This window comes from Staurois parvus, unplaced genomic scaffold (assembly GCF_062004578.1).
Source record: "Staurois parvus isolate SC_StPar_1 unplaced genomic scaffold, SC_StPar_1.0 ptg000299l, whole genome shotgun sequence".
Classification (NCBI taxonomy): domain Eukaryota; kingdom Metazoa; phylum Chordata; class Amphibia; order Anura; family Ranidae; genus Staurois; species Staurois parvus.
The window spans coordinates 17,270,335-17,288,532 of NW_028318095.1; the positions used below are offsets into that span (position 1 = coordinate 17,270,335).

At 42.4% G+C, this 18,198-nt stretch overlaps 1 protein-coding gene across 5 annotated transcripts in view; it reads left to right on the plus strand.

Annotated features, from left to right (window-relative positions):
* Positions 1-18,198, plus strand: part of GLRA2 (glycine receptor alpha 2) — a 266,331-nt gene that overhangs the window by 58,517 nt on the left and 189,616 nt on the right. For all 5 annotated transcript variants that reach the window (XM_089682971.1, XM_089682973.1, XM_089682970.1 and 2 more), the window contains one exon: positions 12,033-12,115. In XM_089682971.1, coding sequence (XP_089539097.1) covers positions 12,033-12,115 — 83 coding nt within the window. The remainder of the gene's footprint in view (positions 1-12,032; positions 12,116-18,198) is intronic.

The following is an 18,198-nucleotide window of genomic DNA, read 5'->3' on the forward strand; positions in this document are numbered from 1 at the left end:
TTTCGCTCAAACTCTACCATAATTTTTAAGGCACCCTCTGTGCAAATAGTCATCCTTATACAAAGGTAAAATTGTATACATTTGTTGTTTCCAAAAAGTGAGGGTAGGGGGAGCCTGTTTTTTTCCAACACATTGTGATGACTTTTCTGGCATAGAACAGTAGAAGACCAATAAGTGTCCTATCAGCCACTCTAGGAACCAGCTCATCCACCAAACCCAACAAACAGATCCTGGGGGATGGGGTCAAATGAACGTCCACCATGGGGGTCATGACAGACATTATCTGTGTCCAGAACGTAGCAATTGCTGGGCAGGTCCAAAAGACATGTATAAAGTCCCCAAGAGCACAGCCACAACACCAAAACTCTGTAGAAAAAGGATACATTTTTTGCAACCTGTAAAGAGTGAGATAGACCCTATGGACAACTTTGCACTTTATGAGGTGATCTCTCCAAGACACCAGTATTTTAAAAGGAGAGTCCCATATATCTTCCCAATCCTCAGAGTTCAACCCTGGAACATCACAGGCCCAATTCTAATGGAGCAGCAACAATTCAGGGGAGGACAAACGAAGAAGATGAGTATATACAGTAGGAGTGAAGTACATTTTTCTGCACAGTCATGGCATAGTGCTTCTTCCAAGTCAAAACTCTGCAGTTGGAGTGTAGCTGTAGGGAATTGGCTTCTGAAAGCATGGGACAATTACCAGTAACTGAAAATGTAGGAAGGGGGGGTATTGTAGTGGGATATAAAAAAATCTAAGGGACGTAAATACACCTTAGATACCACATCCGCTATGTTTTTAAGTCAATATTTGGTCCATGCTCTGGGTTCAGGAAGCTGGTGAAAATGTGACAGAGAGGGGTTATTCCACAAGGGGGGATTTGGAGAAACAGAGGATCGGGGATAGCCCTCACAGGTAAGGCCAGCTTTTCAGGCTCAAAGGGTGGTAATCATTGAAGGAGTCAGGTCATAAGGAGTGCTAGGGCTTCAAAACAGTAAAAATTGGAGGACTTTTACAGAACGTACCACTGCAGTTTCCAATATCGTAGCAGAGTTGGACATATCTGGAGTCAACCACCAGGAGGCAGATACTGGTTGAGAAGCAAGAAAATATTTATGGCAGTCTGGAAGGAGCAGTCCTCCTTGGGGGGTAGGACACATTAGTGTAGATAGTTTGTACCTGGGGGGGAGAGGCCCCAAAGGAAGGAGGAAAATAGCTTGTTTAGATGGCTGTGTATAGAGTTTGGTAATAGTTGTGAAATTCCTTGATAATGCACTCTGCATTGGTGATAGTCTCATCTGTGGGGGTGATTAAGTCATAGACTACTGTAAGGGGGCCATCATGCTGGGATAGCATTGCCATCAACCTAATGTTCTTGTCACCTTGTTCAAAAACTTTTGTTTGGAAGTATACATTTCCAGCTGTGTAACCTCTGTCAGGTGTAGGTGTTGGTCACGTTTGCCAGACACAAGTAAGTCAAAGTTAGAGTCAGAGGAATCAGCCCCATATTGAGTAGATCTGTAAACAACTTGAGTATGGAGGGAGGTTGTGGTGGCAGCATGATTCTCCTTAACCGCTTTTATGGCAGAAATATAATGACCTTGAGAGAAAGCCTTAAAGGTGTCCCACACCATTTCTGGAGAGGAGGACCCCGTGTTGATATCCAATATTTCTGCACTATTTGGGGGTGGGGGGGTACGTTCAGAAATTTCTGGGTGTAAGATCCAGTGGGCACCAAGGCGCCACAAGGAACCATTGTGACTAGTACCAATTTTGAACATAATCGCCATGGGGCTATGATCAAAGAGGCCTCTAGGGAGGTAATCCACCTCGGAGACATCAGCCAGCATGGAGGGATTAACAAAGGCTAAATCAATTCTCTAGGAGGTTTTTTTTTTTTATAGCTTTGGTTTTATTGAAAATTTTGCATGAGTAACAAACATTACAGTTGCAAGAAAAAGTATGTGAGCCCCTTGGGATTACGTGGAGTTTTGCATGAATTGGGCATAAAATGTGCTCTGAACGTCATCTAAGTCACAACAATAGAAGAACACAGTCTGCTGATCATAATACTACACAAACATTAGATGTTGCCATGGTTTAATTGCACAACATGTAAACATTCACAGTGCAGGGAGGAAAAAGTATGTGAACCTTTGGACTTAATAACTGGTTGACCCTCCTTTGGCAGCAATAACCTCAACCAAACGTTTCCTGTAGTTGCCGAATTTTAGGAGTACTGCCTCTAGATATTGCCAGTGAACTCGATCAAATGCCTTCTCCGCATCTAAAGAGATAAGCAGAAAAGGCAAGTGATGGCGGTCGGCCCATTGAATGAAGTATCATCTGGTGCCATCCGAGGACTGTCTGTTGGGTATAAAGCCTACTTGGTCAGGAAGAATAAGGTGTGACATATGAGAAGCTAATAGGGAGGTGAGTAATTTAGCATAGATTTTTAGATCTGTATTGAGAAGCGAAATTGGGCGGTAGTGTGCCGGGTCATGAGGGGACTTACCAAGTTTAAGGATGGTGACAATGATGGCTTTTAGAGATTTGGATGGGATGTCTCCTGTGGCTCAAAATTTATTAAAAGAGTCTTTTAAGTGAGGTATTAGTTGGTCAGGGTAGGTTCTGTAATATTCCTTACAAAACTCATCCAGCCCTGGGGAGGTAGAGATTTAATGGCAGATCTAAGTTCCAGCTCAGTAAAGGGTTGAGAGATCTGTTGTAGTTGATTAATCTTCAAGGATGGGAGTTGTAGAGATTCTAGGAAGGTCCTGATTGCTGTAGTAATGGGTTGAGGGCTAGAAGGGGAAGAGTTAAGGTTATATAATTTTGAATAGAAGGATGCAAATACATTGGCTATATCTTTGGGATTAGCCTGTCTTTTCCCGGTGCAATCCACCAGCTCTACGCTTGTACTGTTGTGCCAGAAATTTGCCAGACTTGTTACCTTGAGCGTAAGACTTGAGGCGAAGGTGTTGGACATAAAAGTCAAAGCCAGTGCGAAGGTATGAACTAAGGCAGGTACAGGCAGAGCGCAGTTCAGTCATGAGAGAGTCAGTGGGGGTAAGTTTGTGCTGGGCCTCAAGTGAGCGAATTTGGGCTAGATGGGTATTAATAGTCGTTTCCTGTTTCCTCTTCTCCTGGGCACCAAGTTTAATACAGAGGCCCCTTATGACAGGCTTATGAGCATTCCATAAGATAGTATGCCTCAATTTCTGACTTGATCTGTTCTTGATACTCCAGTTGACTGATGATAAATGTGTTCATACGCCAGATAAAGTGGCCTTTGGTGTTATTGGTTCGTGAGAGAGTAACTGATACGGGGGCATGATCAGACCATAAGATAATTCCAATTTCGGAGCATAAAACATTTTGAAGTAGCCGTTTGGAGGTCAAGAACAGATCTATGTGTGAGTAGGTTTTTTGGGCAGCTGAGTAAAAGGAGTAATCTTTCTCCGTGTCGTGTTGGCATCTCCAGGGATAATAGAGATCTTCATGGGTTAATAGTGAGGAAAGACCAGTAGATCTATGTTGTTTAGTACAGGAGGTATCTAAGGATGGATCAATGATTTCATTGAAATCACCACAAATGATAATTTGGTCTTTGGGGAATTAAAGGAGTTTTTGCATAAGAGCGGTATAAAAAGACTTCTGGCCTGAGTTAGGGGCTTAAATGTTAACTATCACCAGAGGATAGTAGTTAAATGTAGCTGAGAGAATCAAAAACCTCCCCGAGGGGTCATGTTCTACATGATGAAGGAGAAATGAGACAGATGATCGGACTGCAATCATGACTCCTCTCATTTTTTTATCTGAGTGAGTGAAAAAAAGCGATGTGGATAGGCTTTGTGTGCATAATTGGGGCTTTGGTTTTCAAAAAGGGCGTTTCTTGAACACAAAGTACGTCACCTTTTTGCAACAATGCCTGACTCCACAGGAGAGAGCATTTAAAAGGACTGTTAAGGCCATTGGTATTTAGAGAGAGAATTTTGAGGACCATATATTCAGGGAGATGCCAACGATCGCACAGAGGAGGGGAGAGGAGAGCAAGGCTGTGCGTTTAATTTACTGAGATGAGGTACACTGGAAGAACACTGCACTGGCAAGTTACAGGCTTAGTTAATGATAATAAACTGTTGAATATACAAAAATGGTGCGATTATCAATCAGAAGATTGCAATGCGGTACAATATATGAAACAACAAAGAATAAAAAAACATTGGTGTGCATAGCACATTACTACCATGGGGAGTGGAAAAAAGTAGTGTCAATGACCCCCCCCCCCCCCACTCCACAGTAGTGAGTGCAAAAAATACAGCCTGCAGGCTTAAAGTGAAAACATTAATAGTGTACATCAGGTGGACTGGAGGTTAATTTGAGGTCTGGGAATCCCACAGATCAGTGGTCTTGAATGAAGGTTTAGGCTATGGAGTGATTGGGGGAGCCTGCTGTGATGAGTAATTTTGTGGGGTAGCCCCATTTATAGGGAATATTGTGTTCCATAAGCATAGATGTTACCGGCTGAAACGCTTTGCGTGCTTGGGTGCTGATTGCAGAAATATCGTTGTACAGTGAGATTTTTGTGAAGGGGTCAGGAAGAGAGCACTGGGAGCGTGCTACTTTCACAATCTGCTCCTTTACATGATAAAAATGTACCATTACCAAAATGTCCCGAGGTGTAGATGGTGGTAGGAGCTGAGGCTTGTGAATTCTGTGCGCTTTATCAAGGAGCATATCTTGTAGGGTGAGTGTCGGGAACAGCTTCTGGAATAGTTGGTGCAACTGTGGCACTACCTCAGCATTAGATATATCTTCAGAGATTCCTCTGAATTTGATGTTATTGCGCCTAGATCGGTCTTCCAGGTCAGCGATTTTTAGGCGACGCTGATGCAAAAGAGTAACTTGTTCATCTTGTATGTCCACTATCACATTATGTGCTTTAGTGGCTGCGTTTAATGTTGTTCAATGTAGTCAGTGCGTTGTTCCAGGAAATCAACTTGTTCATGCAGGTGGTTAATAGAGGAGCTGAGTTCCATTTGTAAGTCAGATTGTAGAGTAAGTAGCATAGCCGTAAGAGAGTGTTCAGTGGCTAGATGATCTGTGGTGGGAAATGCTGCTAATGATTGTGAGGAAAGTGATCCCCCTGTGGGACTACAAGGCCCAGCACCATGTTGCCTTTTTATGAGGGGAGGCTTTTTAATGGTTCGTGTGCTGGGGAAGTGGCTGATCTCTTTCCTCTCTCCTCTGCAGAAGGGGAGATATCTTTTGGAGAGTCCGCAATGTCCTCTGTGTCTGAGGATATAGTGTCTGCAGCTGCAGGACGGGGTGATAGGTCGAGGAGCAGTGGCCTGCTCAGCACCATCTTGCTCTGCATGCTGTAGGGGTTTCATGTAGAAGACTAAGAGATGGTGTGATCCCCATAGCCGGGATCACTTTCGGGACATGCTCCAGTGGGTCCCCTGACAGAAACCCTTCAGTCTGGAGGAAATAGGAGTTTGGGCAGCGCTCAGGGTTGCTTTGTGTTGCTGTGAAGGAGCGGAGTGCAGGGACTAGTCGGCCATCTTGTTCCGTGGCCTGGCCACACCCTCTCTAGGAGGTTTTATAGGAGGTGGAAAAGCAGGAGAACGTTCAAGCCTCTGATAGGCTGGTGACGAAGGCCCAGTTAGACAAGTCTCCAGCATGAAACTTAGGTGGACTAGGTCTGTCCAAATCAGGAAAAAGGATGGCATTGAAATCTCCCATGAGCAGCAATTTTGCGGGGCAATAAGGGGTGATCCTCTCCAGAATGCTATAAAGCAGAGCAGCTTGGAATGGCGGAGGGATATATATATATATATCTATATACAGTATATATATAGATATATATACCAGCAAGTACATGGTGCTGATTCTGTAATGTGGGCACTTAAATGACATATTTACCCTGGGGGTCCATAAAACCTGCCTCAGTGACACAGAAGAGTGACTTACTAATTAGGATAGAAACACCTCTGGCATACAGTATGTGGAGTGTGAGGCGTGGAAGGCCCTCTGAACACAATGTTTCTTAAGAGCCATCAGCATGCTACCCACGAAATGCGTCTCTTGTAACAATAAGATGTGTGGGGCATAAGATGTAACATATTGGAATAACAGAGCTCTCTTAAATTTCAAATTGAGCCCCCTGACATTCCAGGAGAGGGCAGTTTCACAATGACTGGGCGCCATGGTAGATGGTACAGTTGACAGTAGGGGAGCACCTAGGCCCAAGGGATGACAGCACTGGACTAGCATGAACCGGCACAGAAAAAAACATTCAAACAACAAAACATTCAAACTTCCCAAGCACATAATGCTCACCCTGCCGGTGCCCAGTACCCCCCTGAAAAACACAGGGTGAAGCGGGAAATGGTCTGTGACTGCTGCCAGTATCAAAAACAGTTCATTGTGCAACACACAAAAGTTCAGATGTCTATCTCAACATAATAGTCAATGCGGGAGAACGTTATCAGGTTCAAGTGGGGCAGTCAAAAGAATTGGGAGAATAAAGCTTTGTGGCCCCAGTTGAGGGGTTCCATAATGGAGAGGATGCTCATGAGCAAGAATCGGCTTGGAAATGCTCTGCATTAGATGCTTGCCTGGGCCCGGTATGGAAAGAGCTGTGAAACAAACCATCCTGCAACTAAATGGGGTACAGGAGGCTAATCTTGATACTTTCATCGCAGAAATGTTTGCCAACCTCTGTAAAGGATCTGCAGCACTGCTGGATCTCCAGAGTGTAATCAGGGAAAAGAAGAATCTTGGCATTTTCATGGCGTAGATCTTGTTTCGCTGTAACTGCTGTCAGGATCCTATCCCGGTCACAATAGATGAGGAGCTGGAGCAAGAAGGATCTTGGCAGTGCCCCTGGAAATGGTGGCATCAGAGGAACCCGTTCAACTACAAAGGTTGGCGGCATGGCGGAAAGGTCAAGTGGGGTGGTGAGGAAAGCCTCAGCAAATTCCATAGGCTTGGAGCCCTTCACTCTCTGCAGCAGGCCAAGGATGCAAATGTTATTCTGTCTGAAGTGATTCTCTGTGTCATTCGCCTTTTGCTGGAGCACCTTCACCTGTAATTGTAAGGCATGTAAGTCCCGGGAGTCTGTCGTGGTGGAAACCTCTAGCTACGATATGCCTCTGCTACATGGGACTGGAATCAGTCTAGGTCATGACAGATCAAACTGCTTTCAGTTGCCAAGTAATTTTTTGTTTGTTGTAAGAGTCTCCTTACAGGAACGGATCATTTCCATAATGTCCACGGTGGTGGGACTGGCCTCATTGCCCGGATCTGGAGCCATCTGTGTCCTGACTGACAGGAGGCCTTGTGGTCAAGATGGCTGCCGGAGATGAAGAAGGGCGGGGGGTACTCATGGGTGTACGAGAAGAACACAGCTTTCCAGGAGCACGCGGGGTGCCATGTGGCTTTCTGGAGCTTGGGGCGCCGGTTAGTGAGCTCAGGTGAGGTGTAAGGAAGGATTGAAAGGATAAGATCAGGATTGGAGCCCAAGAGCCACTTGTCCACTCGGTCTCACATTCCGGCCACCATCCATAGCCCAACATATCTTATTAGCAATGAACCGAGGGGCAAATGTACACCTGCCTGTCAACCCAGACCTCCCTTGGTTCACTAAAAATGTTAACATTTCTAATTAAACATAAAAATGTATATTTAATTCAAAATTGTGCATATAAATCCTGGAATGTGTTCTAGTCATTAACTATCAACGACTGTTTAAAGTTGCATCTTTGTAAAGTAAAGGATACATTTGTTTTCCTTTAAAATGTGAAATCTTTGTGTCTGATGTCTGTCAGCACATTGTTACATTCCAATATACAGCTGTGAACACCGTTTTGTATAAGTTTTCAGAATTTTTAACTTGGTAAAATGTCAGGTGCATTATCCAGTTCATTTCACATTGGCACCCAACTGGCTTCTATTTTTCAGTGAAATGACATTGTATGTCACTTAGGCTAGAAGTACCATTCCATCTAATGTAATGGTTTGACAGACTACTTGTAAGCTTTCCCTTTGTAAATAAAGCTATGCTGATGAGTCATTGAACATCAGATTGAAATTTATTATGATTTTGAATTGTTTATTCTTGTCTTCGTACTGTTTTAAGCCCATTTTCCTTGATAAAATGTTACCAACAATAAACTGTTCAATTTAAATTCTAGACTGATTCAGACCGTGTGTGTCAATATTGCCTGTGGTATTCATAGGATCTGACTATTATTCATGCTCTTCTATTTTTTAACCCGTACTAAGGGGATTACTTATATAGCAGCTGCAGACAAACCACATTTATATTGGAAGCTTTTTTTTTTTTTATACATGCGGTTTTCACATTGCAACTGCAAAGCAAGAATGCTCCATTTGTTCTAATGAATGGGAAAAAAGTGTTTTTTTGGCCTGCAGTGAGGTGGGCAAAAACAAAACACCAAAAGTGAACAAAAAAGTGCATGTGAACACACACAAAAACACATGCACTTAAGGTGTGTCTATTAGCCCCTCCTGAAAAGTAAGGACCCTGTTCTTACCCCCTTGAGTTGCAAGACTCCTGGTGGAGGCAAGGTACTTTCAGGTCCACCTAGCCAAAAGGACCAGCAGACCCTGCTCCTCATGGTCAGCCAAAAAGACCAACAAGTATTATAAAACACTATATTGCCAAATGTATTTGGACGTCTGCCTGTACACGCACATGAACTTTAATGGCATCACAGTTATAGTCTGTAGGGTTCAATATTGACTTGGCCCACCCTTTGCAGCTATAACAGCTTCAAGTCTTCTGGGAAGGCTGCCCACAAGGTTTAGGAGTGTGTCTATGAGAATGTTTGACTATTCTTCCAGAAGCACATTTGTGAGGTCAGGCACTGATGTCAGACGAGAAGGCCTGGCTTGCAGTCTCTGCTCTAATTCATCCCAAAGGTGTTCTGTCAAGTTGAGGTCAGGACTCTGTGCAAGCCAGTCAGGTTCCTTCACTCCAAACTTGCTCATGCATGCCGTTATGGACCTTGCTTTGTGCACTGGTGCACAGTCATGTGCCATCCCCAAATTGTTCCCACAAAGTTGGGAGCATGAAATTGTCCAAAATGTTTTCGTATGCTGATGTCTTAACAGTTCCCTTCACTGGGACTAAGGGGCAGAGCCTAACCTCTGAAAAACAACCCCACACCATAATCCCCTCTCCACCGAACTTTACACTTGGCACAATGCAGTCAGGCAAGTACCGTTCTCCTGGCAACCACCAAATCCAGACACGTCCATCAAATTGCCAGACAGAGAAGCGTGATTCATCACTCCAGAGAACACATCTCCACTGCTCTAAAGTTCAGTGGTGGCATGCTTTACGCCACTGCATCTGATGCTTTGCATTGCACTTGGTGATGTAAGGCTTGGATGAACCTGCTCGGCCATGGAAACCCATTCTATGAAGCTCTCTATGCACTGTTGTTGTGCTAATCTGAAGGCCACATGAAGTTTGGAGGCTATTGACTCTGCAGTCAGTTGGCGACTTCTCCGCATTGTGCATTTCAGCATGCGCTGAACCCGTTCTGTCATTTTAGGTGGCCTAGCACTTTTTGCTGTTGTTCCCAGTTGCTTCCACTTTGTTTTATTACCACTAGCAGTTGACCGTGGAATATTTAGTAGCAAGGAAATTTCACAGATGGACTTATTGCACACGTGGCAACCTATCACGGTACCACACTTGAATTCATGGAGCTCCTGAGAGCGACCCATTCTTTCACAAATTTTTGTAGAAGAACATTTGTGGCCATAGAGGTGATTGGAACACCTGACTCCAATTATTTGAAGGGGTGTCCCAATACTTTTGGCAAAAAAGTAGCTATATATATATATTTTTTTTTATTTTTTTTTTTTCTTAATCATCTAAATTATGGAAGCAAAATTAGAATACATTCTGAAACATGTCGGCGTATTTGCCTTAATCATTGAACAATCTCAATGTGAGAAGAAACAAGCACACAGCTGAGTTAATCATCCATTCACAAGCACAACATGTGTAACGTAGCAAAAGTTATACCATTTTGAAGGTTTAAAAAACCTAAAAATATTCATACATGCAAAAAATACAAATTCATTTACAAAATAACCTGGAAGTTTTGGATAGGAGAACATAGATTAGCGTTTGAAGAAGAGTTTACAGTGGTTGTTCAAATAGAGAGTGGCACGTGTGGTAGCACAAAGACTTCTGCTGATTGGTAAAAGGCCATATCACTTTCACTAAATAAATTGTATTCAAGTCATTCATTTAAAGGCCATCTTTGGGAAACTAGAAAATTTCCCCTTACAGTAGGGCTGCACCCACACTGCAAGGGTTAACTGCTCTTTTAAGTCTAGAGGGCATAGATAGAAAAATGTATACTTACTTACTTATACGCTCCTTCATGCTACTAGACTGGTCCCAGCAGCATCTTCTCCTCTGTTCTCCAGCAGTCTAAGGTCCTGACATCATCAAGACCAAATCCATAGCCCTTCATTTGATGTGATGACACTGAGGTCCAGTCCGCTGCCAGAGCATAAGACTATAGACCATAGAGCTGTCTTCTGGGGGTTGAAGTAACAGGTACATAAAAGTGCTTTTACTTTCCTTAGACAAAACAGCAGCCAACCCTTGCTTCACGGGCACAGCCCCAATACAAGGGAGAATTTTCAAATTTCCTTGAGATGGGCTCTAAGCATGTGTTTCTTTGCTTCTGATTCCTTGGCATATTATATGCAGTACAGTCTATGCTTACTTAATTACAAGCCACTTTCAGTTTGCTGAGCTAGATATCACGATTCATCTGATAAGTCTGCCTGAAGTGACCACTCAAATCACCCACAGCAGCTTGTTATCTGTCATTTGCTCCTAGCTTACCTTCTAATGGAATCCCTATGGCTATCGGGTTATTGTAAGCCAAAAATATCTTGAGGAGGATCAATAGTAGCTGTGCTGCTCCAAACTTGTCTCTTACCCTGTACCTCTAGATCCCATCAGGTGCAGGCTCAGGAGTGCATTTCCGCTCAGCTGTTCTGCTTGTCAAGAAGAAATTAAAGAAATTAACGAGCTGCACACTAATGCCATCACCGATGTAAAACCAGCTTCAATATAATCAACAGATGATTCACAATAATCTTCTGTGCAATGTATTTCATTGCACGACGGCTTAATAATGGAGTTTGTTTTACATTGGTGATGGCATCTGTGTGCAGCCCATCCATTTCAACTTGACAAGCTCAACAATGTTTTGATCATTTGCAGACATTTGCAGACACCAACACCAGCTTTCTCTGCAAACGTGAAAGCTCCTCCACCCATAGGTGGGCTCCTCTATCCTAGGATAAGCTACACCATATGGCCAAAATATTGTGGAAATCTGATCGTGACACCTGTTATATAGTCAAAAGTATGTGGACATCCCTAGAAATGATTGAGCCAAGGTGTTTACAGTAGGGATACTGATAATTATACAGAATTCAGACATTTTAGCCAATTGTGTTCTACCCTTGTATGTTCCAGCATGAATGTGCCCCTGTGCACAAAATCTTGTACACAAAGACATGACTCTTTTGATGTGAAGGAACTCAAGGAACCTGCACGGAACACTGACCTCAATACTACTGAGCACCTCTAATATGAATTAGAATATAAATTGTCAGTCAGGTCTTCTCATCCAGTAGGTTCACCCAAGTTCATATGGAAGTGATGATAAGCTTCTATTTTTGGTAAAATGCATGCTTGGATCCTGACTTTCTGTTACAGAGTATCTGGGAGATGTAGCTCCAATCACTCTGTAAATTTAGCCACTGCCATGTCACCCTAGAGATAAACATGCAATGTATAGTATACACAGGTAAACATAATTTTGTAGCATTAAACACATTAAAGTTGCATTTAGAAGGAGATAAACCTGATGCATGTTTCATTATACTTTGCAATTTACAAAACTAATTGTGGAAATTAAAACGTAAGCTGAATGCTCTTGTTAATCTCTTACAGATTAACATTAACGTTGTCCTGTCCAATGGATTTGAAGAATTTCCCTATGGATGTACAGACATGCGCAATGCAGTTGGAGAGCTGTAAGTGTTTCATGGTTTTATGTTTTTGCAGTCAGCAGTATAAATGGTTCATCAATATTGCATTTTAGTAATAATAATATTCTTCTTTCCAATGAGGTATGGTTAGGATATGACTAGGATTTACAAGCATGGACTGTCATTTCTATGTTTTTGGAAATGTCTCCAGAATGATACTCTTTTCCTCGCAAGATGATTTCTCGAAGTGATTCTATTCTTGAAGGGCAAATCAACTGGTTTATATTAATGCAGATCACCACAGAAACATATACTTCTTTCCACCACTGTTCTGTTTAGCTGCTGGGAATGAAAAAGGAAGCCCTGTGAAAGTTACAGGCCAAACAGAGCTATGGAGTACTCTATGAAAGAAATGATGGGCCCAGTGCTGTCACATGGGAGAGCCCACACTTACATGGGCCCACACTGCTCAGTGAACACTGCTCTGATACAGAGAAATATCATTGAAGTCTGCTTAGAAACAGATTCTTCTTGTCAGTACCTACATTACCACAGGACACAGTAGGGCCTGGGAATTCAGTGAGGGAACCACTGATGCAGTGATAGACCGGGACATTGACACTCCCAGAAGTGTTGTTTTCTGGCATTACTTTAGAGAACAATTTCCATGTTTCAGATAGGCATTCAGCAGCACAGGTAAGAGGTAAGCATTTACTTTCTTCTCTTACAGAAAACTCTTTTGGGGAAATTTCATTATAGCGACAGGGTCAATTTAATTTTCCAAAGAGTGACTGAAATCGCCAAACAATAAAAAAAATGTCAACAAATAATCACAGAACATTAGAATTTTGGTTGGGTGAATTGTGAGGTTTCAGCTGATCATACTAATGCCAAGCATCGAATTCTATGAAAAGATTACTCAGCATGGTTTAAAGGATAAGTTCACCTTTGGAAAAAGTTTACATGTTCCAACTGTTTTTAGGGTGGGACATGTAACATGTTTCCACGCCTGCAGCTCCTGTGACAGTGGGCTGGGGATCTTTGTCCTGCACCCTCTGGAACTATGCATCATACATTCAGAGTTCTGTGAATGAATGAACTACAAGTACCGACAGAATTGGGGCCTTTCTAGCTGTCGGCTTGTAGTTCTATAATTCTGTCATTGCGTATCTGCCTACCCATATGAGGTACAAGCAAACAACATACACTGACAGTCTGCAAAAGCCCTGCATTGCACCTGCGAGATGCTGATTGCGGGTGCAATGCTTTACAAGCTCCTAATAAAAAAAAATAGTAAATGCACAATTTTTTAACCTGCAAAAAGATGTGCATTTAATATATTTTTTTAAATAAGTGAACCTATCCTTAAGTGAATACAGCATATTTTCAGAGTCTGATTGTTCTAGTTAGAATGACCAGAAGCCTTTTGCAGTGTTTCCCAGCAATGTTATATTCTGTATCTCTTTACTAAAACACATAGCTACCTCCAAAATGTGTACATTCTTTTTCTGAAAGTGTATAAGTGATTTTCAAGCAATCATAACTAGAAATACCTATCCAGTTTGTTTTGTGTAATTTGTAGCATTTACTAAACCTTCAGATTGTAAATCGAATCAAATCTATAGAGTGGCCTAGAGCTTTGTCCTCATATACAGGATGAAATTTGTGTACATAAACATGTCAAAGTGTACCTATAGCCACATTCTTGTTTTAGATTTGGTTTAGGGGTTAACCACGTCTTACTCTGTCCAAAAGTTAAATAGATTTTTGGACCTTTATATACTCTGACGTGATTTTGTTTACAGAAAGGGTAAATGCAGAGAAAGCTTAGGGAATGAATCACATACAAAAGTAATAAATGCATATGTATGTACAGCATGTATGTGAGCAAAAAAGACACCTGCACTGAAATTCCGCCACTCTCCTCCATTAAGAGAAGCTGTACCAGAGCTTTCATGAGTTAAAAAAACGATCTCTGAATGGAAGGAGTGGACCTTTCATTTATCTGACCATCCTATATTCATAGATTGTTTTTCATTCTTGGAACCTATACTACAGCTTCTATGAATGGAGAAAAGAGGCTGAAAGGACGGGCAAGTCAGGAATAGTCAACAATCTTGATGAGTGCCTGTGATAAATCCTTCGACTCTATTAACCACCATGGCAATAGAAAGTTATAGATACAGGGGTCAGGGGCAAACTGGAAACCTTTGGTCCAAGGGGCAAATACAGAGGCTAATGGTTCAGGTCCCCCCATCCTACCTCCTCCCTGCCTCCTCCCAGGGCATGATTAAGAGCATCACAAGCCTGGTGCTGAGGATTTTGGGGGCCTTTTATGGAAATAAATAAAATGAAACTGCAAAGAATTTTTGTTAAAACAAATTATATATTAAAACAAACTAAATTGAATAGAGAGAGGGGAGTGGGGGGGGGGGCGGTGAGAGAGAGATTGGGGGGATGAGAGAGAGGGGGGAAGGGGAAAAAATAGGTTCCATAAATGATATGCATGGCCAGATTTTGCACTAATGGGGCATAAAGGGGGATCGTTAAACAGAAACCGTGCCTAGTCGCTATGAACACAGTACACAAATACCGCAGTCCTTGTAACAAAAAAAAAAATACTCCTATTTATTGTTCCACATCTGACACCTTCACAGACACACTTAAACCTCAGGACAATGGATACATTTTTAAAAATAAACGCTTCCATTACATATGTTTTTGTGCACGCAAAAAGGATATAAATTTGTCTCACTGAGCCTACCTTAAAGAAGAACGTCATTAAAACCAGCAACTGTTGAGACAATAAACACCTTGGTGAGGACTATGTAATATACAGAGTACATTGTGTAGAGTGCAGGGGTCAGGAGTAAGTAACCTGCAAAACAGCATATAAAGTGCTGCAGTCAGGATGAATCCACTGTTCGCATCAGAGTCCTTCCTTACATCAGAGTACCCAGTGTTCCCCCTTACACCAGAGTGCACCCTTACATAAGAGTTCCCCTTTACATCAGAGTCCACAGAGTTTTCCTTTAAATCAGGTTCTCCCCAGCATTCCCTACCTACATCAGTCTCTGGAATTCCCCCTTACACTAGAGTCCACAAATTTCCCTTTTACATCAGAGTCCACATAATTCCTCTTTAAATTAGAGTCCCCCCACTTTAAATCAAGGTTTGCAGAACCCCTTTTACATCAGAGTTCTCAGAGTACCCCTTTACACAGTAAGGGGGGGCTCTGCAGACTCTAATGTAAGGGGAAATGCTGGGGACTCTGATGTAAGGGAGAATGATGTGGACTGGTCACTAGAACTCCCACTTGCATCAGAGTTCCCAGAGTCCCCTTTACATCAGAGTCTGAAGAGATCTCCCTTACATCAGGGTTTCCACATTTCCCCCTTACACTGCCATTCCTCAGTCCCCCATAGTCTAGGGCAGTGTTTCTTACCTTTTTTCAGTCAAGGTACCCTTTAAAATTCTGCACAATCTTGAGGCACCCTTTAAAAAATATGCACAATCTTAAGGCACCCACTACAAAATGTAAAAAATTAGACTAGTAGTTTTACAGAACACAGCAACATCTGCATATGTGGGACACCCAAAGTCAGAGCTGATTTATTCTTCCAAAGCAAACACACCATTGCACACTGGTACTGACTAGTATTCCATTTTTTATCTTCTCCCTCGGTTTCTTCCTCTCACACAGCTAATGTGACCCCAGTTCTGATGGAGAGGGGCAGGGAAGGGGAAAGCAAGGATGCTGTGCAGGGGCCCAATGTCCTTCTTCTCAACTGATGACATCATTGGTTTTTTATGTTGTCAGCAGCTAGAAAGTTGTAATGGAGCACAATGAAAACCTGTGGCTTTGTGTAACTAAAAGGCAGGCTTCATCTACCTGCTAGCTTGTATACAATTTTTGGGCAATTTTTAGGCATTTTGCCAAGGCACCTCTGAAGATACCTAAAGGCACCCTAGGGTTTCTGGGCACCCTTATTGAAAAAGGCTGGTCTAGGACACTAAAAGTCCCAGCATAGCGGGCTGCCATACCTCAGTCCCCAACAGAGGGTACTGCAAATTCCAGCATATCGGGTTGCCATTCCTCACTGAAGAATGGCAGCCCACTATGCTGAGACTTGTACTGTCCTCTGTAGGGCCTGAGGAATGGCAGCTCACTATTCTGGGACCTGTAGTGCCCTCTGTGGAGGACTAAGGAATGGCAGCCCACTATGCTTAGACTTGTAGTGCCATTTGTGGGGGACTGAGGAATCCATAGTGGACTGCCATGCCTCAGTCCTCCACAGAGGGAACTACAAGTCCCAGCAATGCCATCAGTCCCCCAAACCACCACACAGAGCAGGAGGAGACTGCCCCAGCAGCCTGCCACCCCCATACGCTCACTCATACATTGTGCCCCTCCCCAATCTCCCCTTACATCATTGTCCTCCTGGTTGGTCCCCCTGTGGAGTCTGGGCAGGGTGTCTCTGCCAGGCCAATGGAAGGGAGGCAAAGCAAGTCTGGACAAGAGAAGGAAGTTACAACCTCCTCTTCTGATGCAAGGCCTGGGTAATTTTGACAGGGTGGCGGGTAAGATCCCAGTGGTGCGGCCTTTTTACAGTGCACAAGCGTGGCCCGGAGAGCAATTGTCACCCTTTCCCCCCTGCCCAGTCTACCCCTGGCAGGTGAAAAGGGGGGATTGGAGGAAGAAGATTTCAACTAAATCCGCATCCAGCAGCTAAATGGATACTTTGTACCAGGGGCGGACTGACAACTCATGGGGCCCCTGGGCAATAGGGGATCATGGGGCCCCTGTGTCCATTCCCAAACTCAAAAAAACCTATGAAAAATGTACCAGGGGCATCTCATGGGGTCCCCTACTGACCCCAGGCCCTTGCGCAGTGCCCGAGTTTTCAAATGGTCAGTCTGCCCCTGCTTTGTACTGATTATAATTACAGTTCCTTGTGCTGATTTAACCAAAATACTTTACCTAAACTTAGACTTTAAATACAATTACTTTTGGTGGTTGTGACTGAAGACAATTTTGGTTATTTTAAATGTTTTAAGGAGCATGGAATATGTATATTTTCTGATTTATTCTCTGTGGACTTTACTTTATCACTGTCATCTTTATTTCATTATTATTTTTGTGTCCTTTTCTGAGAGACTTATACTTTTTTCATTCTTTGTGGATTTATTTCTAGACACCATATATTGTAAATATTTTTGTGAACAATTTTTAATTTTATTTGTTGTATTTAATAGTACAACTCTTATTTTGTAGTGTATCTAATTTGAGGGGATATCCTCTTTTGTGTTTGCTTTTCACTTCTAATGTATGCATGGTTTCCTTTTTATTTCATTGTAAGCAGTGTCCTGTACAGCCTGAAAAAATGCATTGATAGATTTTATTTGACTTATAATGGAAGGTGTCTTTTTGGTGTACTTTTGAAAAACTGCACCATGGAGGACTTTTCAATGGGCAGTGCACCTGCAGTGTGAAGAGTTACATAGGATTTAAATGAGGAATGGTTTTCATGTACTTGTCACTCTGGAAAAGCATTGCAAAGTGTGCCTTAGTAATTTGGGGTAATCTGCAAACTTCAGTATTCAACAAACTGCTTAATGTTTAAAACAAATTTGGCAAACTGCAAAGTTAAAAACTGCCACAAAAATTAGTTTAAAAAAGTGTTTAAAGAAATGAAAAGAAGCTCATATAAAGACATCATATAGACATTTTTATCACAAAAAATGTTTTCCTTTACATTTTTCTAATGTCCTCTCTAACAGTAAGCACGATACATGTTTTGTGTGGAAAAGTTGAGTTGTGATTTAACTGAATCCATTGAGAGAATCAGTGTTGCCATAGAAACCAGGCCATACAGGAACTGTAATTTACAAATTAAGAAATTCCGCTGTAATCATTAACTTTTAGGTAATTCAGCCATAGGCACCAGACTGATCTTCTTTCTGCAGCAAAATCATTACAAAATGCCATTTTCTTTAAAGCATTTCATCATACCAGATAAAACCTGGGACAAATTAAATGTCAGCTTTAATGAATGTATTTAAAAGGCCAACATTTCCTTTACTCGTTCACATGCTGTTGCTTTGGCGTCATTGCATTAAAATGAGAA